General features: G+C 39.1%; 1 protein-coding gene across 1 annotated transcript; it reads left to right on the top strand.

The window, feature by feature from the left end:
- The first annotated feature begins 6,337 nt into the window (after positions 1-6,337).
- On the top strand, positions 6,338-18,531 carry pdk2a (pyruvate dehydrogenase kinase 2a). Its single transcript, XM_035403791.1, has 11 exons — positions 6,338-6,620; positions 7,789-7,930; positions 11,104-11,175; positions 11,268-11,452; positions 12,021-12,110; positions 12,357-12,434; positions 12,834-12,910; positions 13,013-13,111; positions 13,606-13,716; positions 15,137-15,250; positions 16,504-18,531. The coding sequence occupies exons 1-11, from the start codon at positions 6,503-6,505 to the stop codon at positions 16,645-16,647; spliced, it is 1,230 nt and encodes a 409-aa protein (XP_035259682.1). The 5' UTR covers positions 6,338-6,502; the 3' UTR covers positions 16,648-18,531.
- The last annotated feature ends 7,839 nt before the right edge of the window (positions 18,532-26,370 follow it).

The raw sequence follows: 26,370 nt of genomic DNA, 5'->3' as shown, positions 1-26,370 counted from the left end.
GAATTGAAGAATGGCAGTAAAATGGAGTAAAATTACGGCAGTCTGAAAAAGCTAAAGGGACGATTACTAGAATTAACCTGTTATTTTACCCTGACAAAAAGTGCGGAAGGTGATTTCCAGTTTGCTTTTACTGTATCACCAATGTGAATTACGCAGAACTACCGCATACCTCACATAACTGTATCAAACGTTTTGAGTCAATTACAACGGGCTAACAAAGAAAATCCGGAAGAAAATATTCAGCAACCGAATTAATCCGTTTGAATGTTTTGGTAGCCTACGTAATATGCTGTCCCAGCACGAATGCTTAGCATTTTATAAAACGAATACTAAAGCAAGAAAAGAACAGAAGAGCACACGTTATAATTACAAGACGTTGGCAGGCTATTGTCAGGGTCCTGTGTCTTCCCCTTGTTATTCTTGGTTGGGCCGCCAGATGGCGGCACCTCTGCTTTGTGTCTTGGTTAATTGTTTTATTGGTTTCAATTTTCCCATTATTGGTTGCTTATTGTCTCGTGTTCCCTTCCCTCTCTGTGGCCTGATTTTTCATTGTGCCCTCCTGTGTCTCGTCTGCGTCAGGTCTATTTAAGTCTCCCGTTTCCCTGACTCAGGTGCTGGATCCTTGCTTGCTTGCTGCCTGTTTCCTGCTTGCCCTATGCTTGCTTGTTGCCTGTTTCTTGCTTGCCTTATGCTCTTTGCCTATGTCTGCCCGTCGCCTGTTGTCTGTTCCTTGCCTACCCGTTGCCTGTTGCCTGTTGCCTGTTCCTTGCCTGCTCGTTGCCTGTTCCTAGCCAGCTCTGTTCTCCATGTTTCTTGGGATTTTTGTATTTTTGTTTTGCTGCGTTTTTTGGAGTTTTCTCTTTAGCCGCGTTTCCACCGCAGGAACTTTACCCCGGAACTAGGAACCTTTTGAGGAAAGTTCCTGGGGCTTTATTTTACCCCCCAAAAAGTTCCTGCTCGGGGGGTAGTACTTTCCGAAAGTACAGGAACCTTTTGGGTGGAGCTTGCAGCGCTGAACATTTCTGATTGGTCGAGTACTCGCAGCATTTTTTTGTATTTATTTTCCGCCATTAACCGCCATGTTTGAAAATATGCAGCCGCAAACCAATTTATTTTCATAACTTCAAATCAAACTTGTATGTTATGCGGCGCAGTAGCCTAGTTTTGGTTATAGCCTGCCAACGTCTTGGAATTATAACGTGTGCTCTTCTGTTCTTTTCTTGCTTTAGTATTCGTTTTATAAATTTTTTTTATAAAAAGCATTCGTGCTGGGACAGCATATTACGTACCAAAACATTCAAACGGATTAATTTGGTTGCTGAATATTTTCTTCCGGATTTTCTTTGTTGGCCCGTTGTAATTGACTCAAAACGTTTGATACAGTTATGTGAGGTATGCGGTAGTTCTGCGTAATTCACATTGGTGATACAGTAAAAGCAAACTGGAAATCACCTTCCGCACTTTTTGTCAGGGTAAAATAACAGGTTAATTCTAGTAATCGTACCTTTAGCTTTTTCAGAATGCCGTAATTTTACTCTGCCATTCTTCAATTCCACAAAAACACCAGGAAGACTATGGACTAATTTATGGTGCATGGTTCGCATCTGGAGGGCACACTTCGCTGCTCGGCTAGCAGTAACTTCGAAGGAAAGCAAACGGTGGCTGTACCACTACTAATTTAAATTTTCACGCAAGTCCGAGTTTTCGTTCTATTGTCATTTTGCGATTTGCGATATGGAATTGACAATGAGAAAGTAATCAAACGGCAAATTGTTTACAACGTGTGCATGTTTTCTGCTGTTGTTGCCAGTCATACATATAAATGTGAATGCATTCGGTCGCTTCGGATGTCAAGACATGAAAGCGAATGTTCGCATAAAAACATAATGAATGTGTTTGAGAGGATATATAAAACAGTTACAATCTGACTATTGTCCTGTTATATCCTATTTGTTGCATAACAACGGTCCAAGTTCAACTACCAACGACAGTTTTGCTTGACAACGGTAAAATATGCCCAAACGGCTGCAGAAGAATATTTCAATTCCAGGTGATTAAATCGATAAAAAAAAAAAATACAAAAGTAACCATATATAATCATTGTTGGTAACCCGTTGTATATAAGTGGAATAAACCCCTCCGGGCTGTCCCGGTTATTAGAAAATAATGTAGGCTACTTCGGTGGTAGTATGGGGTTACAGAAGAAATCATAGGACAGATGGACCGACGACAACGTCGTTTTTTCATACGTCAGTGGGCTAATTTGCCTAATCTTCGCGAGACTTTAGACCGCGGTGGAAACGCAGACAACCATGGGCTGAAGGAACCTTTTAGTTCCTTGAAAAGTAGGTCCTGGGACTAAAAGTTCCGGGTAATTTTGGTGGAAACGCGGCTTTTGTTTGTAATAGCCGCCCTGCGAGGCTTTCTGTTCCCTTTGTTCCCCGTTATTTAAGTAAAGTCTTTGTTCTGTCGACTTCTGGAGTTTTTGCGTTCTTTCCCGCACTCTGCATTTGGGTCCATTCCCGCGCCCCCCCTGACAGCTATAACCAAAACTAGGCTACTGCGCCGCATAACATACAAAGCCGCGTTTCCACCTCAGGAACTATACCCCGGAACTAGGAACCTTTTGAGGAACTCAGTGCGTTTCCACCGCAGGAACTAGGGTCTAAATTTAGTTCTGGGGGCTTTGTTTTACCCCCCAAAAGGTTCCTGTTCGGGGGGTAGTACTTTCCGAAAGTACAGGAACCTTTTGGGTTGAGCTTGCAGCGCTGAACATTTCTGATTGGTCGAGTACTCACAGGATTTTTTTGTGTCTATTTTCAGGCGCCATGTTTGAAAATATGCAGGCGCAAACCAATTTATTTTCATAATAACTTCAAATCAAACTTGTATGTTATGCGGCGCAGTAGCCTACTTTTGGTTATAGCCTGCCAACGTCTTGGAATTATAACGTGTGCTCTTCTGTTCTTTTCTTGCTTTAGTATTTGTTTTATAAAATGCTAAGCATTCGTGCTGGGACAGCATATTACGTACTAAAACATTCAAACGGATTAATTCGGTTGCTGAATATTTTCTTCCGGATTTTCTTAGCCCATTGTAATTGACTCAAAACGTTTGATACAATTATGTGAGGTATGCGGTAGTTCTGCGTAATTCACATTGGTGATACAGTAAAAGCAAACTGGAAATCACCTTCCGCACTTTTTGTCAGGGTAAAATAACAGGTTAATTCTAGTAATCGTACCTTTAGCTTTTTCAGACTGCCGTAATTTTACTCTGCCATTCTTCAATTCCACAAAAAGACCAGGAAGACTATGGACTAATTTATGGTGCATGGTTCGCATCTGGAGGGCACACTTCGCTGCTCGGCTAGCAGTAACTTCGAAGGAAAACAAACGGTGGCTGTACCACTACTAATTTAAATTTTCACGCAAGTCCGAGTTTTCGTTCTATTCTTGTAATTTTGCGATTAGCCTATATGGAATTGACGATGAGAAAGTAATCAAACAGCAAATTGTTTACAACGTGTGCATGTTTTCTGCTGTTGTTGCCAGTTAGCCTATATTGGAAATGTGAATGCATTCTGTCGCTTCGGATGTCAAGACATGAAAGCGAATGTTCGCATAAAAACATAATGAATGTGTTTGAGAGGATATATAAAACAGTTACAATCTGACTATTGGCCTGTTATATCCTATTTGTTGCATAACGGTCCAAGTTCAACTACCAACGACAGTTTTGCTTGACAGCGGCAATATATGCCCAAACGGCTGCAGAAGAATATTTCAATTCCATGTGATTAAATCGATAAAAATCAATAAATACAAAAGTAACCATATATAGTCATTGTTGGTAACCTGTTGTATATAAGTGGAATAAACCCCTCCGGGCTGTCCCGGTTATTAGAAAATAATGTAGGCTACTTCGGTGGTAGTATGGGGTTACAGAAGAAATCATATGACAGATGGACCGACGACAACGTCGCTTTTTCATACGTCAGTGGGCTAATTTGCCTAATCTTCGCGGGACTTTAGACCCCGGTGGAAACGCAGACAACCATTGGCTGAAGGAACCTTTTAGTTCCTGGTAAAGTAGTTCCTGGGACTGAAAGTTCCGGGTAATTTTGGTGGAAACGCGGTTTTATTTGAAGTTATTAAAATAAATTGGTTTGCAGCTGCATATTTTCAAACATGGCGGTTGAAAATAAATACAAAAAAATGCTGCGAGTACTCGACCAATCAGAAATGTTCAGCGCTGCAAGCTCCACCCAAAAGGTTCCTGTACTTTCGGAAAGTACTACCCCCCGAGCAGGAACTTTTTGGGGGGTAAAATAAAGCCCCAGGAACTAAATTTAGACCCTAGTTCCTGCGGTGGAAACGCACTGAGTTCCTCAAAAGGTTCCTAGTTCCGGGGTATAGTTCCTGAGGTGGAAACGCGGCTTTGTATGTTATGCGGCGCAGTAGCCTAGTTTTGGTTATAGCTGTCAGGGGGGGCGCGGGAATGGACCCAAATGCAGAGTGCGGGAAAGAACGCAAAAACTCCAGAAGTCGACAGAACAAAGACTTTACTTAAATAACGGGGAACAAAAGTTCCTCAAAAGGTTCCTAGTTCCGGGGTAAAGTTCCTGCGGTGGAAACGCGGCTTTAGTGTTACTTGACATTTATCTAAATATTCTCTCCTGCTTTCTCTTGCAAGTTTACTCAAGTGCACCATCACCCTCAAAAATCACTTGGAGTCTGTGGAATGTTTAAGAGTTCAATTTATTCCGCTGTACTTTTGTAAGTAGAAAAATAAATGCACGCACGTCTTCATTTCAAAATAGGTAGTTTAATGTAGCAAAGGAACTAGTGGGTCTGTTACCCAAGTACAGATAAACAAAGAACCAACAAATGACGGAAACAGTGAATACTTATAACCTGTTCCTTCAAGGAAACAAAGGGCCAAATGGTTATCTTACACCACACATTGGGGGGGAAGAAACAAGGTGTAGGGGAGTTGGACTAGTAGGGGGTAGAGGAATGGTATTGCATATCAAAGGGAGACAATTTGACTGGGCAAGGGGGTAGAGGATGTAGCACAAAGGGTCAATTTAACTGGGTTTGGTGGTAAACAATCAATGTTATCTGCAACTGGTCCACTACAATGTGAGACACCTCAGAGGGGTAAACTGTGGCTCCCATGTTTTCCAACAGAGTCTTTTATGTGCACTGGAGAAGCAAAAGTAGGATGTTTAGTTTTCTATTAAATAGCTATATAACTGTTGATTTGATGCAATTATTTGGAAGAGCGCAGTGTTTTTCAAATATATATCACCATAGCTTCAAACAGACAGTAGAGGGCGTTTTTTCTCAGAACTTTGTATGCAAAGGCAGTTTCCCATGCCACGGAAAGTTTTGCAGTTTGTGGTGTGGCTGTTTACAGACAGTTTATCAACTGCTTGTCCTCTGTGAGAGGACATACCATGTCCAGACATACATTATACATAGCCTGTACAGTGAAAAAAAAAACATTGTGTAGTGTAGTAACAGTAAAAAAAAAATAACAGAAGGATTACCAAATTTCTGAATTATATGAAATTCTAAATACACTTTCTGTTGAGGCAGCATTGAAACAGGGTGGCCTAAGCAAAGCAGTCAGTTCTTTTGTTCAGACCGCCAGTTCAGCATGATGAGCATAGTCCAAGTAGTCTATTGGTGCCAAAATGTATAATTATATTTAATACTTATTTTTTACATAAGAATCATTGTCAATAAATTAGAAAATAGTTTCATTACATTTTCTGTCTTCCATGCAAAAGTGCCCCACACGCCCTTATAAGACACTATACAAATTTAATTTGTCAACATTTACAAAAAAGCTACATGTACAAACTGTTATTTGTTTGTTTGTTTGTGTTTGTTTGCTTATGTTGCATATCCATCTTACAAGAAACTGACTTTGTATAATTTTCATATACTGGAGAAATTTGTGGTATAAATTCATCAGAAAAATACAGCTAGGCTATATCGTTTAACGTAAAATAATTGCCTGCATGCTTCACAACCTGAAATTAAGATTTAAAGAGCTAATTTGCTTGGACCACAACGTCAGATACTATTTTGACAGTTTTCCATGTTGGTCATGTGCTTTCAAAGTGATCTGTGGAAAGAACTTTTGACGTCACGATTGCAACCAGGACAAGAGGTCAAGCACGCTTCTTCAAGAGAAGGCACAAATATAGGGTCAGGAAAACATGCTTCTCCGGTCAAGTACGCTTGTTGACGAGCTATTTTGCAGGAGCTTTGGCTGGGACTGCCCCCCGCTTCGTTTCATTGGGTAGATCTGTGGCTTCTGTCGCCACTCTATTGGATGCAAACATTGTTATGCGGTATTTGTGCTGTACAAAACCAGCACGAGTTCAAAAGAGGGAGCAGCAATTTGGGGATACCCGATAACATTTTGTTCGTGTCAGTAATTAATCGGAAGATTTGTTTTGTAATACTTGTTACGGTTTGTTTCCGCAATGAAGTTTGTGAGGTTTCTAATGAAAAATGCAGCTTTGGCCAATGTGCCAAAACACATTGATCATTTTTCCAAGTTTTCGCCTTCACCTCTGTCTATGAAACAGTTCCTTGATTTCGGTAAGTATCTACTTGTGCTACCTGTTTTATTTCACCGTGCAATGCAGTGGTTTGGCGTCACACTTAGGAGCGTATAGTGCAAGCTTCAGCTTCAATGCGGGCACCTGATTGTTAGAATTATTAGCGCTAGATTCGTGCTAGTAATATATTTAACACAGGAATATATGCTATCAGTTTTTACAAGTCCTTCATAATGGAAATGGTTGCAATCTGGCAACATTACATTCATAGTTAACTGCAGCCCAGGCGTTCCAGTCTGTTATTTGTCTGCACGAAGTTCAGAGCTAGCATTGCGTCAGAATATGTGTCGTCAACGGTGGGTAGCCAGAAGTCAACAGCTAGCTACTATATCGCTTAATGCTGGATATTGTGTATGTAACATCGTAAGAGATTTCTGTGCAGTGGTGAAAAGCACTGTTTTTTTTAAAGGGGCCATTAGATATTGTCCCAAGACAACGTTGCAGTAAATTACACTCGTACTTCAGCACGTTTATGAACAGGGCAGGCTACCACCACACTGCAGATACAGGAAAACAACACAATGATATCTATAATATTGTCTTTCTCAACCCTACAAGACACTACAATAATGTTATGTTAATAATGTCACGTGGATTCATTTTTGTCATGTATAGTGCTCGGTGATTTCTGAATTTGAGAAACGATGCACCGAAAGAGTGGCCTACTGCATGTCAAAATATGCTCGTTTTATTAACTATAGGTTAATTGAGGTTTGCAAACGTACGTGAACGGTGATGTTCATTTATTTATGTATTTATTTATAGTTATTGTATACTAGTTCGGTTATTTTCAGCTTTGAAAGATAAGAGGAAATGGTGGCTATATATTTTGTGATTTTTCTGCTTATATTTTTTTTTTTTTTTTTTTAAGCTGAGAAAGGGCCCTGGGTGAGCCTTTATGTATTCACCATCTGAAAAATGTGAGATCACGAGCTTCAGATAACTGTTCAGTTTCAAGAAAGTAGGCTACTCATCAACTTTCAGTGCTGACAAAGCAGTCTGACTTTGTTCATATGTGCCCTGGCTTGGCTACTGCTTCAAGCATCCAAACTCTTTTGTGGAAAGTAACCCCTTATGCATCACAGAGGCCATGATGCATGCTTGCTGCTGGTGCCATGGTTGAAGATCATGGTTAAACCCTTTTTCAGGTTCCACAAATGCCTGTGAAAGAACCTCTTTTGCCTTCCTGAGACAAGAACTGCCTGTGCGTCTTTCCAACATTATGAAGGAGATCAACTTGCTGCCAGACCGACTGCTGACCACCCCATCAGTTCAGCTGGTGCATAGCTGGTAAGAGAATAGTGTCATAGCTATGGGTGGGACATTTTACGATTTCCTCGAAAAGACAAGCTGATAAAGCAAACATCATTCAATTTAATGGGGCCCAATCGTAAAGAAATCACCCCAGTCAAATTGTGCAATAGTAGGCTCAGTAGGTTTTAATCAGGTGATTTTAATGACATGACATTACTATGCAGTGTCAGCTTGAGATTTAGCAGTTTGCAGTTGTATGAGCGGAAGGTAACGTAAACGCATACGTGTGTGTGCGTACTCTATATATATGTATGTGTGTGTGTGTGAGTATATATATGCGCAAAATATTAAGCCAACTGTATGTAAATGCCCAAGTATGTTTATTTATGTCCCAAATCCCAATAAGTACCCATAGAAGTAAAGCTAAATTACTTTTGACTCCAGATAATTATTGTGAAACAAAATATTAAAACTAACGGGATTGACTCGCTAAGTGGCATATCAATTATGTTATCGTTTGTTTGAGACGTAGCTCTTTAAAAGCATAAGAAACATCAGAATGTATTTTTAGCAGTTTTTGCCGTTTGATGAGTAACATTTGTAATTCACCCATTCGTTCCAAGCGAAGCTTCCAAGGGGCATCGTATTATATTATTAATAGTATGCCCTTTGTCCCACATTCATGCATCGTAAAGTTCTGCCCTTTGGCGCAATGCAGTGAACTTTGTCCTAATTCGGTTCCTCCTTTCACTACCAGTCACGTGGTCCGTTGTTTTCGAGGTTTGCTTGGCCGTCGGTTTCAGAAGGAAGACGAAACCAAGCTATCACAGTGGTCAAAACAGCCTATTTTCGCATACGTTGGATTGCCGCGTATTTTTTAATTTAATACTTTGAAATGAGAAATAATTACGTGAATGTACACTGTTGTAATCTCCTAAATACACGTTTCGCTTGCTGTTCTCTAAATGCTTAACACATTGCCAAATAGGCTACGTATGCGGGGTGGGACGTGGGACCTGCTTCCTCCTCAGCTGTGAGCTCGCGTTGTTTTTGTACTGTTGAGTGACCAGAACATTCAGTTCCCATGACTGGTTGATTCTTAGAGTTGCCATTGATGACTGTATATCTGTGTACATGACTTTGTAGGTATATGACTGTAGATTGGATCAGCATTTTATGTGCAGATGGGAAAATGTAAAGTAATAGAGCCAGGTCATATTGCTATTTTTGATGAAAAGGTTTTTAAAAATAATTATTTTTAAAAAATTGGTACTGAGAATATGGGTGTAACTTGTGAAATACAGCTGTGAAATTATTGTTTCTGGTGAATTCTAAGGAAATATTTTAGACTACTGATCAGTATACCCCAATCACAACCTGAAATCCCCATTATTACAATTAATTATTTTTCTCATGTTGAATTATTGGTTATTTTGCTAGTTTAAAAAAATCCCCCCATAAATTACCCCCTTGCTCAGATTTAAGAGGCATAATTAGATTATATACAAAATCTTTCTAAAGGTTATGATTGAATTGCAAGGAAGGTGCCAACAGCATGAAATGCCATCCTGCAGTGAAGAAAAACAGGTTGTTCTGTGAAGTCATCTTATGATTTATGCTCCCTCCACCTGTATCTCTGTATTCTACATTTGTCATATCAGAAGATATAGTGTCTTGGCTTGTTTTTATCTTCTTCTGGTTCAGTGTTTTGAAACTGTTGATTGTCCATGCCTTACTGCTCCTTGATTGGTTATGACGTTGGGTTGGTTCCACACTTCTTGTGAGGGTTGAGAGAGCAGCTTGACTGCCGTCAGACATGTTGAATCCAGTTGTTGTTCTGATTCTCAATACCACACTGCAAATTCTCTCCACATAAGTAGTTTTTCCAAAATGTTCAGTTTACAGTAATTACCATAAACTTTAATACGTGATTTCCTTTTCACCCCGGACATGTCAGTAATTGCATGATGGCTGGAGAACAGGAAAAATGGTTGGAGTTTTAGGGGACAACTCCAGGGGGAGTATTATCTTTTTGCAGATTAGCTCTTGACAGCTGCTTGATTTATTAAAGCTTCATTAACTTAAATTTGCTTTGTGACATCAAATTGAGAAGTGCATGTCTTTCATTCAGGGTAATGTTAAGTACATTGGTGATTAAAAATTCTTCTGTGGCTTTGTTTTTTTAATTAGATTTGTGCCACAACTCTGGGGAGTAATCAGTAAGCTCATAGTCTTCTCTCAACATCACAAAACGTGTACATGAGAAGTGTATTTAACTGGGGAGAGTTTAAAATAGTTTTGACATCAACAATAAATGGCATTAATCCTGAACAGGTCACAAAATCATTCTGCGGATGTTTGTGAGGATCTTTTTCAGTTGCCTGGCACAGCAAGAGTCATATCAGTTGTACTGTTAGAATGGAAAAGTACAACACTCTTCCTCTAAATATAGATAGCCCTTGAAATCCTGAATAGGAACTGAGTAAGGGGCAAGACATTTTCAACTTAAATAGCCATTTAATCAGCCAGATTATATTATTCATATTCTAAATGGGTTCAGACTGAGCAGCAGTTAAACAGAAAGGCATTCCATGTCAAAAAGATAAGGAACATCAAAAATATTACTCTGTTGTGAAATAAGGATAGAGGAGAACAATCCCTAGGTTTTATGTTGCTAGGCTTCAGTTTTAACATGAGAATACCAATAACAGTGTACTGAACAGTTGATTTGAACAAATCCAATGTTTTGGCCAAGTCTGATCTGACCTGATTTTCCACCCCCAAGATAGCCTGTTTTACTGTCATTGACTCTTATTTGGTCCTCATTGAGAGACAACCGCAACAGACTCCAAATGAAAATTCCAACCTAGCATCAACTTTAGTCTTTTTGTAAGCTTTCTCGTGAATGAACTGATGAGACCCACAGCTGGCCTAGAAACAGCTCAGCAGCCAATTGTCCAATTAATTTGCTTTCCTAAAATGGGGAGACTATAAAAAGGGCTGTAATTTTTACAAAGATTCCTGGATATGGATGTATGTATATGGATATGGACCGTCTGCACTTTAACATCATATTGATAGTTTTACTTCAAATCCAATGTGCCAGACCACAGAGCCAAAGCAACAACGATTGTGTCTCCATCCAAAAACTTGTGGACTGCGCTGTATGTTGTGAGCCTGACCTGATCATGTCTGTCTCTGTGCTTTAGGTATGTCCAGAGCTTGATGGAAATCCTTGATTTCCTTGACAAAAGCCCAGAAGACCACAAAGTCCTGGGAGAGTAAGTGACAGCCTCTGTACAATGTTCTGTCCAGGTCCTCTGATTTCTCGTGCTTCATACAGTGTGATCAACTCCACTTGTCTGCCTTCCAGGTTTGTGGACACATTGGTGACCATTAGGAACAGGCACAATGACGTGGTGCCCACTATGGCACAGGGCGTGATTGAGTATAAGGAGGCCTTTGGCCAGGACCCTGTCACTAGTCAGAACATCCAGTACTTCCTGGACCGCTTCTACATGAGCCGTATCTCCATCCGAATGCTCATCAATCAGCATAGTAAGTTCAGACCTCAAATCACACCACTCACTCCTTATCTGAACCGATTTTCCTATTGATACTGCTAAGGTTCAATTGGCTGTATCAATGGACTTTATTGAAGTCCAGTGCCATCATTGAGTAATTGGCAGCTGCTCAGGCGTCATTTAATTTATTTCAGCTGTACAAAGACGATTGGCAGCATCAAAGTGTTTCTTGTGAATGTTGACGGTAACACTTTGAACTGCTGACACATAAATGGTGTATGCCGAGGGCACCATATGAAACCTGGCATGATTAAAAAATTTCCCATGTTTAACAGTTTTTATAATGGACAAACCACTGGAAGCCTGTGTGGTAAAATGGCATCGTTATCTACAGTCAATTTAGCACCAGATTGTCAGGCTTTCGAAAGTGTAGTTTTGACCCTTTGCCTCAAAGGCTTTTTTGGTCTTGAAACTATCAAATCTGATTTGATCCAATCTGTCTGGCATCTGACAGTCATGCTTTTTTTGTGCTGGTTTTGTCCCACTTTAATTTGCTGTTATTTACCTAATTTTACATCTCTACCCTGCTTCCCTTTTTGCAGCCCTGATCTTTGATGGAACTACAAACCCACTTCACCCCAACACCATTGGGTGCATTGACCCTCACTGTGAAGTCGCAGAAGTTGTCAGAGGTATTGTGAAACTTCAGCTTATAATTTTTTTTGTGTGGCTGTAAGAGCAGCATGTTTGACTGAGCAGGAAATGAGACAAAGACGACAAAATGGCTCGTGTGTTCTGTACTCTGGTTTCAGAGATGGTGAACCATTATCTGGACCCATTTATCTCTGGATTTAGTGTCTTTTATTTTTTACAGTTTTGCAAAAACCATACTTTTCCCTCCCTTAATTTTGTGTGGTTTTCATTTTCCCTTCCTCCAGATGCTTATGAAAGTGCCAAACTGCTCTGTGACCAGTATTACTTTGGCTCACCTGACCTGGATCTTCAAGAATTGAATAGTAAGTGGTATTGCGACACCCAGTAGTGTGCTTTGTGTTCTCTTTCTGCATGACATAACTTGGATTAAATGTGGAATTGATGGTAGTCCCCTTTCTTTTCTACTTTCTCACATTATTAATTTACAAATAACTTTCTTTGTACGCTTCAGTGCACAAATGGCTTGTTCATCTTATGACTCTGAGTACAATCTGTCGTCTGCCCTAGAGTGCATGTAATAGACCATTGTAGAAGGGTGGCTGCCTCTGTCAATATTGACATTGGGTGACTGAATTCCTATTACTCTCTGAATTATGTTCAACTGTGCAAACACATCCGGTTAAATGCCCAGGAGAATAATGCTGTTTGTTTTTTTGCATCTGTACAATTCTGAATGGATGCCTTTCTTTTTTCTCACCCAGCCAACCAGAAGGGGCAACCCATTCACATGGTCTATGTTCCCTCCCATCTATACCACGTGCTGTTTGAGCTATTCAAGGTAAGAATGCAAACTCATTGCACATACAGGAAATGTTATTGGAAATGTTAGTTATTAGTTCATATGAATGGTGGAGAAATAGTCCTGTTTTTTCTTCCCCAGAATGCTATGAGGGCCACAATTGAAAACCATGAAGCAAGTAGCTTCCTTCCACCCATTCAAGTCATGGTTGCCATTGGTGGAGAAGACCTGACAATCAAGGTATGTGCATTCAGATTCAAGAACCATGCATGGCCTTTAAACTTAAGTCAGGTATCACATTGATATAACATAGCCCTCTGTAAAGGTCTCCTTACATTTGCTCCTTTTATCCTTTTCTTATGAATGGGTTATGTAAGGTTGAGCCTTTCTTGTAATAGGATGATTAAGGTTTTATAGCCTGTAACTAATCATATAACTAATCTGACTGGTAAATTATGAGCCCTCGAACTCAATCTGGCTTTGCAGGAATTTCCCCACCATTGGCTGAATCAGTTTCTAGCTGTGCATATGGGTTAGTGATTACACAGAGGAATGAGAAAAGGGAATTTTCATTGTTTTCTTACCTTTACAAATTATACAGGTCTTGACACGTCCTCTTAACTGGCACAGTGTAGTCATAACTACACGCCTCTGCCTCAACCGTGTGTTTTTTCTGGTTTGACCACTGTGTCACGAATGACTTTGGTGACTGTGACTGTTTTTCTCTAATGCAGATGAGTGATCAGGGTGGTGGAGTCCCCTTCAGGAAGATTGAGAGGCTCTTCAGCTACATGTACTCAACCGCCCCTGCTCCGCAGATGGACCACCACCAGAGGGCGCCACTGGTGGGTCTCCCTTGCTACATCTTTCCCTGCACACATTGCTAGAGTGTATTCTACTACAAGTGCATGCTACATCATCTACATAGTGTTGTATCACTTAGCTTTCCTTTGCTTTTCTCTCCGAATCTGTTGCTGCAACTTTCAAATGCACACCATGTTTACTGCTTGCTAGGTAAGCAGACACTCTACATAATGCCCTTGATAGTGATTTGCATTAGAGAGGGGCAATCATCTGTATACTGTATTTGAACTTCAGGCATCTATGATCACATTGGCCGTGGGGGGAGGGTTGGGCAGTTGAGTCCCAACTTGTACTTTTTATTATGTGGTATTATTAGGCTATAAGTATATGCTTATCAAGGTTTCCACTGATAATAATCAGCCATGGTGCTCTGCCACTGCAAGATTTAGTGTTCCTTGTTAACATAAATACCCAAAAATCTAATAAATTTTACTATGATTACTGACAACAAAATTCTGAAAAATAAATTGTCCAGCAGAATGCGTGAGATGCTGATAACTGGCTTATAAAATACCTTATGCAGTATAATACTCATAAACTTCACCTAGGTCAAGCAAAGATATATAAAGATATGCTGCTTCATTTTAAATAAAAACTAATTTGACTGCTCTGCAACATTAATTTATTATGTGTTAAGCCTAGCGCTATAAAAAACATAGAATTTGTCACCCTTGCTTACGTAAATTTGTTAACATTTACTCAAAGCTAGTGATAGCTTTACCGAATCCATACCGAATTTGATAGGACCCTGGGGTACTGCTATTTGTTCATGAAAGTTGATAGATGGGACCAGTTGAAGTGGACTTGTGCTAGCTTTTGTTTGTCGTAACGTCATGAGCAAAAGCTAGTGTTAACCTAGTAATCCAAATAGGCTAGCTATACACAGTGCTGTCACTGCTGGAATGGGTTGAGGAAATGTGCGTTCCAGCTCAGTTTTCTGATTACATCATAATTTTTCAGCCCATTGCTTGCGTCCAATAGTAGCTATGATCCTATTAAGACCACAAACACAGCACTGTATGCTATTGAACTTATTGGGCCATCTTGTTGTTACATGAGCTGAAGCCATTCTGAGCATTCTTAGTATAAAGAATGTGGTGGTGTGGAGTAGTAAGCTTTTCTTCTTTCAACAGTAGTTTTTTCCCAGCCTTTTTTGGATTATCCTCAATTTCCTTTCCCTCTTGTCGCAAACTGTAAACATTTTAGTAGACCATTTGCCCCATATCATGTCAGAGTTGACTGATTTGAACCAATCAAAACAACTTTCTTTCTACGGTTTAACTGATTTTCATTGATTGAACGAACAGTGAAGCCTGTTCAATCACTAATGTGGAGGTCCTATAATTTGGTGATATCAGTGGGACAGTAATGTTTATAACCGCTTTACTGTGTCATCTGCAGGCTGGGTTTGGCTACGGACTCCCAATCTCACGCCTATATGCTCAGTACTTCCAAGGAGATCTACAGCTGTACTCCATGGAGGGCTATGGCACTGACGCTGTCCTTCACATGAAGGTAATACTGCACTGGAGAGAACAGCCCATCTAACATGCAGTTAAATTATTTGGGGGAAAATTTTTTTTTTCAAATATATGTATTTGATTGTTTGATGTATTTTGAAATACATTTATTTGGATTATTTGACTTATTTAAAAGTAATTAAATGGGAAATATTTGAAACTAGGTACGCTACATGGCCAAAAGTATGCAGACACCTGACATCCAACATTTCATCCAAAATTACGAGCATTAATATGGAGTTGGTTCACCCTTTGCTGCTATAACAACCTCCACTCATCTTGGAATGGTTTATACTCGATGTTGGTACATTGGTGCAGAGATTTTCTTCCATTCAGCCATAAAAGCATTAGTGTAATCGGGCGCTGAGTGGGCGATTAGGCCTGGCTTGCAGTTGGCTTTCCAAATGATCCCAAAGGTGTAGGATGGGGTTGATGTCAGGGCTCTGTGCAGGCCAGTCAAGTTCTTCCACACCTTTCTTCACAAAACCATTTCTATATGGACCTTGCTGTATTCCCAGGGGCATTGTCCTGTTAAAACAGGAAAGGGCCTTCCCCAATCTATATGGCAGGCACAAAATCATCTAGAATGTGATTGTCTGTTGTAGTATTACAATTTGCCTTCACTGGAACTAAGGGACATAGCCCAAACCATGAAAAACAGCCCCAGACCAAGGGATGTCCAGATCCTTTTGGTCATATACTGTATGAACAGTTACTTTGTATTTTATTTCATGTATGTATTGTGTATAGGGGCGACATAGCTCAGGAGGTAAGACCGATTGTCTGGCAGTCGGAGGGTTGCCGGTTCAAACCCCGCCCCGGGCATGTCGAAGTGTCCTTGAGCAAGACACCTAACCCCTAACCCCTAACTGCTCTGGCAAATGAGAGGCATCAGTTGTAAAGCGCTTTGGATAAAAGCGCTATATAAATGCAGTCCATTTACCATTTTCCATTGCGAATGCTCTACATACCTTTAAATGGGCAGTTTGCCCAAAATAAACTTATATTTCTACTTACCAGGAGTGTTATCTGTCCATCCAGATGGTTTCTCTGAGATCTAATGAGTTTTCTAGATTTCCACTGCAGCTCACACTGATGCAAGGGTCCTAAATATTTGTAGTGCTCATCGCACCAAAATTTATATTAAAAAAAACTCTAAAGTGTAAACATTGTTTTAAAACATTGTTTCAACATTTTTTTGAAAATGTCTTCTATGTGTACTTTACTGTGATGTTGTCCTCTCTCCAGGCTTTGTCAACAGATTCAGTGGAGAAGCTGCCTGTCTACAACAAGACAGCACTGAGGCACTACAAAATTAACCAAGAGGCTGATGACTGGTGTATGCCAAGCAAAGAGCCTCTGAATCTGGCTATCTACAGATTTGCCAAGTGAGGGACCATCAACACAAATTGTGAAGTTCTTGTCTTGAAGAGGGCAAGCAAGATGGATCTTGCGTTTGGTTGAACTTATGGAGAGGAGTCCAGAGAAGACAAAAGAACATGAGAGACCAATCTCAGTAGTAGCTGTTGGACTCTGTAGACCATCTTGATTGACAGTGATTTAAAATTTAGTGGACAATTGTTTTCCACCAGGACTGACCCTGTCCCACCTGTTGTGTTTTTAGGTACCAAAAGGAAATCTGAATTGAGTTGAGTTGAACAAAATTCACTCATAGATCACTGTTGTCATGGGAATTAATGGAATTCTTATTGTATCACCATTCCCTCCATAGAAGTTTGGATGAGTGTGTAGTCTGGATGGTGGTTGTGAAAGCACTGTCACCAGGGTCCATAACAGGGGGTATGTACCCAATCACAGGCCTTTGTTTTTCAGGAAAGCAATGAGGCGCAAGGGCCGAATGAAGACCAAGAAGCAATTGGTGGCCTTTGTATGTTGACATGTGGGAGCTGTGTAGAGAGGCTCAAAATTCTGAAGTATCGGTGTCGTGTCTAAGTGCCTTCTGGTGATATTATGGAAGAGAAGTGGAAAAGAGGGATGAGAGCAAGCCCTAAACTTAATATGTACTGTAAGAAGGACCCTGAAATCATTCATTTGGATTGCTATCATATTACAGATTAAGATGGCAAGCTCTGGTCCTTTGACAGCCTTTGATAAAGATGAGCTGTAAAGCCATTTTTAGGTATCCTGTCCAGGAGTCTAAAGTCTGGATTATTAATCTGTTTGGGCATACTGAAATTTTGTTAGTGTTACCACTTCCCAGTATTTTTGATTCATTCAAAACTGACTGAAGTTGAGTTACATATATGAAATTGAGCATACTATAGTCAAGTATATGGGTCATGTATAACATTTCCCAAACCTGTGACTGTGCAGCTCATTTGAAAAACAGTCTCTTTGTCATTATAACCAACAAATATTTGCATTATTTTAATGTGATTGCTGTTAGTGAGTTGTCTGCTGTGCAGTCAACACATCCTCTGTTGGTGAATCTATATGGTCTCAGTAGACCTTCAGATGGACCTTTCACAGTAGAGCTTTCACATTAATATACTTGATTGTCTTCATTTGCAGTCATCAGACATAGGCTGTACCAGAGCCACAGGCACCTATTTCTGTAGCAGGACTGCAATCTGTCTTAGTAATGTGATTTTAAAAATCTTCCAGATATATGCCTGGGTCATATTGAAAAGTAGCATATTGGATTCAGTCTATTATTGTGGCATTTCATGTATGGTCATGTGTGGACCTTACCAAACTGTTCAGAAAGTGTTATGGAGTCGTTTTAAACCAATGCAATGCTTTGTTTCGGTCTGATTTAAACTGCTTCAATATTCTGACATGAACTGAACACATAAATGAAAACATGCAAATTTCACTGTTAGTGTGTACCCATCATAGCAACAGGTAGACATTTTTACTGTTTTGAGATTCTGTGATCCTGTGCCTCAGTACTTGGCACAGTGAACTGTAGTTGGTTCTAGAATGCCTGACTAAACAGCTTGTAGTTTGCCCTGAGTACAAGTATTTTACTCTCTATTACCCACGTTCTTTTATTTTTTCAACCAGTGTTTGTAACCAGTTCTAACCCCAGCACTTGCATGCTCACTTGCCAGGATTGGTGTCAAGTTAATGAATGTATTGTCCTGAGGGAAAGCTGGTTGTCATCTGTAAGGCTGTTTATTGGGCCAGCTGAAGAAAGTGTGGTATGTATCTTCAGCTTGGTGGAGATTTTTTTGTTTGTCTAATAATGGGTCCACCATTTGCACACACCAGTTATATTTTTAATGTTTGACCATTAAAAATCCCTGCTTTTTCGTTTTGTTTTTATTGCCTTTTCTTTGCATCCCAATTTAAATCATCTTCATGTATATTTAAAAATAATATATTTTTAAAGAAATGTGCATGTTTTTTTTTCTTTTCTATTGAAATTGTTTTCCAAGTTAAATAAATGGCTGTTTCAATGAGAATCTATTGGTCATCTCTGACTAGTTATTTAGAACTGTGTTGCTTCCCTGGGGATGGATCAGAGAAAGAGGTGTTATGTTTTGTGCATCTTGCCAGGTCAATTGGACTTTTCACAAAATGGATTGGGTTAGGATTTTAAGTGGATAGAGCTCATCCTGGACCTGGAGTTAGTGGGAATGGAGTGGAGTGAGTTTGGAGGAGGATGTAATATTTTGTTCTAGCATAGGCTAGAGTCTAATCAATGAGTAACAGGCACAGTGCTGCAGTTGTATAACAGTCTTGCTTAAGTAAAAACAAAGTCAAAGGCACCCTGTAAAAGCAGGAGTACAAATATGACCTGAATTGCTACAGGCTTTACTGTAATTGAATGAATATAAAAATGCTATAACTGAAAATAAAACGATATGCTGTATGACTCATTGTGTTTGGGCATAAAAGATTAGACTAATATTAGATTTATTTGCCCAAACACAAAAGATTGTACTCACCTCAACATTTTCTGAATGTGTTGTTGATTAGGGTAACAAGCCATGTTGCCATGAACTGAGTACAGCAAATAATGCAAGTAATTATCATAAAACCATAAAACTTAGTACCAATGCCATGGTCAGAGGACTGTAAATTCATACCAATATACAGTTAAATGCAAAAATAGGGACATATTAGGGACAGTGACACAATGTTTTTGTTTTGGCTCTGTAATCCATCACATTGCATTTTCAATAAAACGAAGGTGCAGACTGTCAGCTTTCATTTTAATGTATTTATATCCACATTGGGTGATTTGTGTAGGAATTACAGCCTTTTTATACATAGTCCCTCCATTTTAGGGGAGCAAAAGTAATAGGACAGATTAACATAATCTGAAATAAAGTCCCCATATTTAGTACTTGGTTGTAAATTCTTTGCCTTCAATGACTACCCATTGACGTCACCAGACGCTGGTTAGCTTCCCTGGTGAGGCTCTGCCAGGCCTGTACTGCAGCCATCTTCAGTTCCTGTTTGATTCTGGGGCATTTTGTCTTCAGTCTTGTTTTTAGCAAGTGAAACACTTGTTCATTTGGATTCAGGATAGGTGATTGATTTGGCTAATAAAGAACATTCCACTTTTTGGCCTTGAAAAACTGTTCAGTTGCTTTGGCAATGTGCTTGGGGTCATTGTCCTGGTGCAAGGTGAAGCGCAAACAAAGTCAAATGCACCCTGTAAAAGCAGTACCTCAATATGACCTTAGTCATATTATATGACCTTAATTGCTACAGGCTTTACTGTAATTAAATTAATATAAAAATGCTACCACTTAATAAAATAAGGTATGATTCATTGTGTTTGGGCATAAGAATATTTGATTCTGTTGCCCAAACACAAAAGATTCTGCTCACCTGAACATTTTCAGATCATTTTGTTGATTTGGGTAACAAGCCATGTTGCCATGATAACTTGTGTAACTTGTGTAACAAGTGAATAAATGATATTTGTACCATTAAACGTGATACAAATGCCATGGCTAGAGGACTGAAAGTTCACACAAATATACAGTTAAATGAAAAAAATATTAGGGACAGTGACACAATTTTGTTTTTATTTTGAGTTTGTAATCCAGCTCATTGTGTGTGCAATAAAGTAATGAATCCGAAGTTAAAGTGCAGACTTTCAGCACCACTCTCTTACACTCTCTTTTAATGTTTGGCACTGAATACGAGAAAGAAGTTGTACTGATCACTTATCCAACAAGTTTAATATATTTAATTTGATTTCATTTGCTTATTATCAGACAGTAATTGTCAATTAAATTGCAAATTTCCTTGATTCGTTGAAATCTGGTGGATCAACCTTGTCCAGAATATTGAACTTGCAACCAGAAATTAAAGTGTGTATTTAGTTATGAGACAAAGCCAATCAATGTCTAAACCGTCCAGACCCCACAACGCGCACCGTAGCGTTACATATACAGCCGGAGATCAGCAAGTAGCGATTAGGTTCCAGGGATTAGTCATATCCTAAATGTATCATGAGTAAAACTTGGCTAACTATATAGCTAGCTAACTATGGCATGTCCTCACCTCTGTAACGTTATTTGTTGTCCTCCGTGTGTCCTGTATCAGTGGTTGTAGCGTTCGTGTGTCCATACATCTGTATCGGTGGTTGTAGCTGTGTGTCATTAGCTCCTACTCATGTGTGCAGGATAGCATCCGTACACGGGTTGTAGTTGTGTGTCCGTAGCTCCTACTCATGCGTGCAGGATAGCATCCGTACGCACTAATGTCATTAATGAAATGTTTGTAAGCTTCTATATGGGGAGCCTAGATCAGGCAGTAAACAAAACATATTACAAGGCCAATGGTACCACAATGGCCTCCACTTTATCCTGGTGCCTGACCTGTAATCTTCAGCCTGGTGCCCATAGTTGTATAAAAATATTATAATATATGAAATCAGAGAGTATTAATTAAGCAACATAAACAATGGGATGAATAACAGACTCAGCATATTTCAGCACTTCTAGACTTTGAGTAGAGTGTCTTCCCTTTCACTGTCCAGAATACTCTTATCTTCGTAGTCTGATCCCTTAAGCTTGCAGTTCTTTTTACGCCGAGCGATGCTTTCAAGTATTTGTGCAGTTCAGACATTAAGGTTTATTGATGTTGGAGCTTCTCAAACAGGCCAACAGTTTGCTGATTACAGCCTCTACTCCGAGGCCAATGCACCTCTCTGATTGGCTATTAAGGACTACGCACCCTCCTGTACCTATTGGTTTATTGCAGGGGACTTTGACCATATTCAGTTGCTGTGCAGTAATCATCCTTACTCCTGTGAGAAATCAACCAGTGGCAGGCCTCATAGTGGGTATGGGTCAGAGATAAAGCTGACTTTGATTTTGAAGAATTAACATCAATCACGTCACTCATCCATGGGAATATTATGTAACTTGCAAGTTTTGTGCCAGCAATGCATGATAAGGACCAAAATGCTAGCAAACAGGGTGAAGGTTGGCTGCATGAGTCAAATATTGAAAGGTTCCTGCCAACCGCGGGGTGGCTTTTTGCTTTATCAAATGAGAGCAATGCCAAGTGGACTGCCATGGCAAAATTCCCGTGTGAGAGTGGGCTGTATCACTGACCTGGGACAGCTCAAGTCAGCTCAATGAAACTCATTCTCTGGATGTACTCCACTTTGGTAATTGTGTTTGTTCTGAATGACATTGCATCTGGTTTGCAGTCAGGTTCATCCAACCTTTTGTAGGTTACCCTTTCTATGTTTGCCTGCACATAATATACAGTATGCAGAACTGTACAGAACAATAGTGGGGGAACAGAAAGATTAAGACTTATACTACTGAAGCAACAATAAACTGTTTGCACGTGATTCACATCACAAGTCTATTGTATGTGTCCCCACATGTTATAGAAAAGGAATCAGTTTCTTCCAGAATATTTAGTCCATTATTTATATTGTTATTTGTGTGATACAGTAAAGAGATCTCTAAAAGTGCTATTCATTGATGCTGGAACGGTTTAGTCGCCCTTTTGTGACAGCATGGCTACAGCTTCACCAAAGGACAATATTGTTAGTATTGCATTGAGCCTCATGGAATAACTGCAGTTCAGATGGACACTGAAAGTTTATCACCTTCCTTCCATTGAACTCATACACCTAAGTAAAATGGACCACAGTGCTTTATTGTGTAAGGTGTGATAAATTCAATGGCCTTTTTTAAAAAAATGAGTTGTTTTCCACAGCAGAGTTCAGGTAAGATAATGTGAATAATGCCATATGAATGGAATGATTAATAAGATATGACTTTATCCCAATGTAATTATGGAAACAAAATGATTGCTTCTGCAGAGCTGTCTGTGAAGCCTTTACTACAGCTGTGTTGAGTGCATATTTTGTATTTCTATAGCACTGTAATGTTTTTGCTAATGCTACATTATGCTTTTGAAACACACAATGAGCTGAGAAGAGCAAAATAACCATCACAGCACACAGAGATGTAAGAAATTAATTTCACAATCTTGCTCAGCCACATTGAATCAATTCAACCATTTTTGATCTCATCAGCTGTTCTTCAGATTTAAATTACCCTGATTATGTCTGTGCCGGAACGACATATTTAAAAAAAGTGTTTTTCTTAACCTGTTTCACAAATGAACAGGATAAAAGATGACACTGTTGTCTTTTTATTTAAGTCAAATTAAGACTACTGCATAATCAGTCATCTCGACTACTCTATTTAATCTACAGTTCAAAAGTTAGAAATTAATAAAATAAAGTTACAACATATCTAAGGACTGGGATATTTGATTACTGTCTTTAATTATGCTCAGTCTAATAATAAAAAAAGTTAGTAAAGACACTGTTTAAAAATAAAAGGTAGTACTACTTGGTCTTCATTTTTTTCATAAATGCAATTATAGAGAGTTTCTGTAGTATAATGATGCAATACAGTGATAGCAGTATAGTATAATGATTAGGGACGTGAGCTTGTAACCTGATGGTTTCAGGTTTTATTCTTTTGTAGGACATTTCCATTGCATCAAGTTATCTGACCAAAAAAAATGCAAATGCTCTGGATAAGACTGTCTACAAACTGCTTATAATATTATTAAATAGGCAGTGATAATTATATGTTGGAAAAACATAAATGAAAAATGTTGATTGGTGACATACTTGCTTCCAAGCACCACTAGTCAACACAGGTTAAACAGAATAACATTGCTTCATACCATGTGACTTTCTGGTCATCTAGCATGCCCAAAAGTCATCAGCGGATTCATCTTCCAGGCCTGTGTTTATTTCATAAGCCCCCTGACATCCTGCCTCCCATCAACTTTGAACATTCTAGAACCTCTGCGTAACAAGGCACAGTCATTTCTGCAGTTTAGAGTGAATACAAATTAGAACCATAAAAATAAAGAAAAATATTTGCATAAATGTGAGCTCACTAGGAGCTGCACCTTAAAAACACGTACGGTATTACAAGTACATAAATTACCTGACACTAATCAAATGATGTAGCAGCTGACAACGGACGTCACGGATATCCACAGATTGACCTTCTCCTACAAACATCATGCGTTATTTTTATGCCTCTAGCGTAAATGTTTCCGCATGTTTCCAACCACCATCATCAGTCAGCAAGCCTCTGCTGAATGGTTTTCTTCCAAGAAGCAGGTGGTTTGAAGTTAAGCTGTCACAGTATCTGGTTGACATTATTAGCAATAAAAGCAGCACTACCATTTTATTTATATGTCATATCAAGTCGCTTTCAGCAGATGCAACACTCGTGAAAGTCACTGGATTCTCCTTATCATTGAATGAATAAACAAAGGAAACATCAAGCAAATGCTGCAAATGAAACCATTTTATACAGTTCTTATCCATCCATGTTTATTGGTCAAAGCAAAGATTTTGGTTCATATGGATCATAATCACATCAGTAGCTACAACTCAGGCTGTTAATTAGACCTGTAAATGTTCTCTTCCCAGCTTTTTGCCTCACAGTCTTACTCATACACAAACATGAACTAACAAACAGTACATCTAGCCATTGTTACCCATGTCATATGATTGATTTACAGTAATGACCATGCACTGAAATTGAACCCAATAGCTATTTACACATTATTGAACCACAAATTATTCCAAAATATACTGCCGAAAATTCCTGAAATTAAAAAATGCATCTCTATCATCTCTATTAGCAAATTTGCAGTGAATACATTCTCAGTTAAAATGTCATTTGGTCAAATTTCATTGGATTGTACAATCACAATATATCTGTCAGGCAGGATATTGTGGCTATGAATAGCATCCTGGCAGGTATTACATGTTCCCTGGCATTTTGCCCATGATGTAATGATTCTGTGCTGCAGAGTGGGTTTAGTGAAGGCCAGAGTTTAGTTCCCCGCATCTGACAAGCAACCTCTTCACTTCCTCTAATGCTCCTTGTGTGCACAATACATTACAGTTGCAAATCAGTGGCTTAGCTAACTACCGAGTTTATGTGTTGATTTAATTAAAATTAAAATTGAGGGTATGTATCAGAAATGTTTCCCAGAGTGCAGTGTCTGTTAATAATAAACTGGTGTCACTGATATCAGAAAATGTCTGGGTTAGACAGTCATTTCACTGCAACTCTGCACTGCCTTGTATGGCCTATATAGTTATATGATATTAAATATACACTTTATTGCATAAAAATAGTGGTTTTAATATAATAATAAAATTCAGACGGTGTAAGTTGTTGCATAACATGAATTACAAACTATGTAATTATTTATCATTACGGTATAGAGTTAACAGCATGTGCAGATGTTAAATTAATATGGCATATAGCCCTGAACTCTAACTCTAACTGTATAGCCCTGAATAATAACATTCAAATAGACAATTTTTTAGAAGTTTATCTTTAGTTAATAAATATAGCAGGCTCTATTATTTATTCATGTTGTACTATACTTATAAAATAAAATCAATATACAATTGTGTGTGTGTGTGTGCGTGTGTGTATGCACGTTTGTGAGGAGGGGGGTTGAGGGTCGAGGTGTCACATTTCAGTACTCTCATACTTTCAAAACATGTCCTGAATGCCACAGTATATGTAAGTGCTCACAGAATCTATTCAGAAGGCTTTTAAGACTCATTGGTCACTGCAAACCATCCTGAATGTCAAAGAATCTATGGTGCCTTGTGCCTGTATTCGATCAGCACAAACTTGTAGGTCCATATTTCTTAAATTACACCTAAAGAAAATACTTCATTTTGTGTTTTGAGTGATCAATATTGTGCAGCTGACCTTGACACACTCATGGGACATTGTGGAGATGTTTTAGAAATTCTGATGAAAATCAAAAATTACATGAGGGAAATATCATTAATCTAGCTTAATATAAAAATAATCAGTATTCTCAGAACTAGCCAGCTCAAATATGATGCCATCTTTTAATATAATTTTCAGAAAAGTATTTTCATTTTAGGATCAGGTGAAAAACGGCTGCTACATTATAAAGTAAACCAGCAAGGACACTGGGGACATGACCAGCTATTGTACATTTCTGGGCAGCCTGATTGAATGCAAATATACAAACATTATCAGATTCCACAAAGACTGTTCTGTAAGAGCCAATGGCAAAAACCATTACCTCAGATCTAGCAAGCGTTCTTGTTTACAGTAGCCAACAATGGGAGATGACCAGAGGGGGACATCCTTGGCAGAAGCTTTTGATCAGGTCAAATGGTTTCCAGACAAAGTTTTTTGGAACTGGTGTTCTTATAGAGTAAGCATAATACTGCAGATTCTGAGATTCTAAATCCAATTGGACAAAAAGTCAAATCCAGAGGTAGCTCACATTTCGGGGATAATCTGATTTTATCACCTTACAACCGGTCTGTGTGAAGAAAACACTGTGTAATTCATTTTTGCGCTGACCCATTTATGAAGGGTAACTTCTCATGGTGTTATTGGCCCTATTGGCCAATAACACCATGAGAGAGGAAAGCAAACAGGCTGAAAGGGAAGGTCCATTAACTAAGGAACAAAACTGTTTCTGGGAAGCCCATTTATATACATGTCAGCATAGCATCAGACCAGGCTAACTTGCTCTGACATAATCAGGTCTAACAGGTGACATGTAACATGCTACAATGTCAACAAAAAAAACAAACCTGTGGGTGATCTGTTTTAAGTA

The sequence above is a fragment of the Anguilla anguilla genome, chromosome 2 (genome assembly GCF_013347855.1).
Source record: "Anguilla anguilla isolate fAngAng1 chromosome 2, fAngAng1.pri, whole genome shotgun sequence".
NCBI lineage: Eukaryota > Metazoa > Chordata > Actinopteri > Anguilliformes > Anguillidae > Anguilla > Anguilla anguilla.
Note: the sequence above shows the minus strand (reverse complement) of the source record. Positions and strands in the feature narration are given on the sequence as shown.

Excerpts from the sequence above, each read along its gene's own strand:
- pdk2a (XM_035403791.1), top strand. The coding sequence starts at position 6,503 with ATGAAGTTTGTGAGGTTTCTAATGAAAAATGCAGCTTTGGCCAATGTG. Across the intron at positions 11,176-11,267 it reads GACCACAAAGTCCTGGGAGA|GTTTGTGGACACATTGGTGA; the intron begins GTAAGTGACAGC and ends TCTGCCTTCCAG. Across the intron at positions 12,435-12,833 it reads GGATCTTCAAGAATTGAATA|CCAACCAGAAGGGGCAACCC; the intron begins GTAAGTGGTATT and ends TTTCTCACCCAG.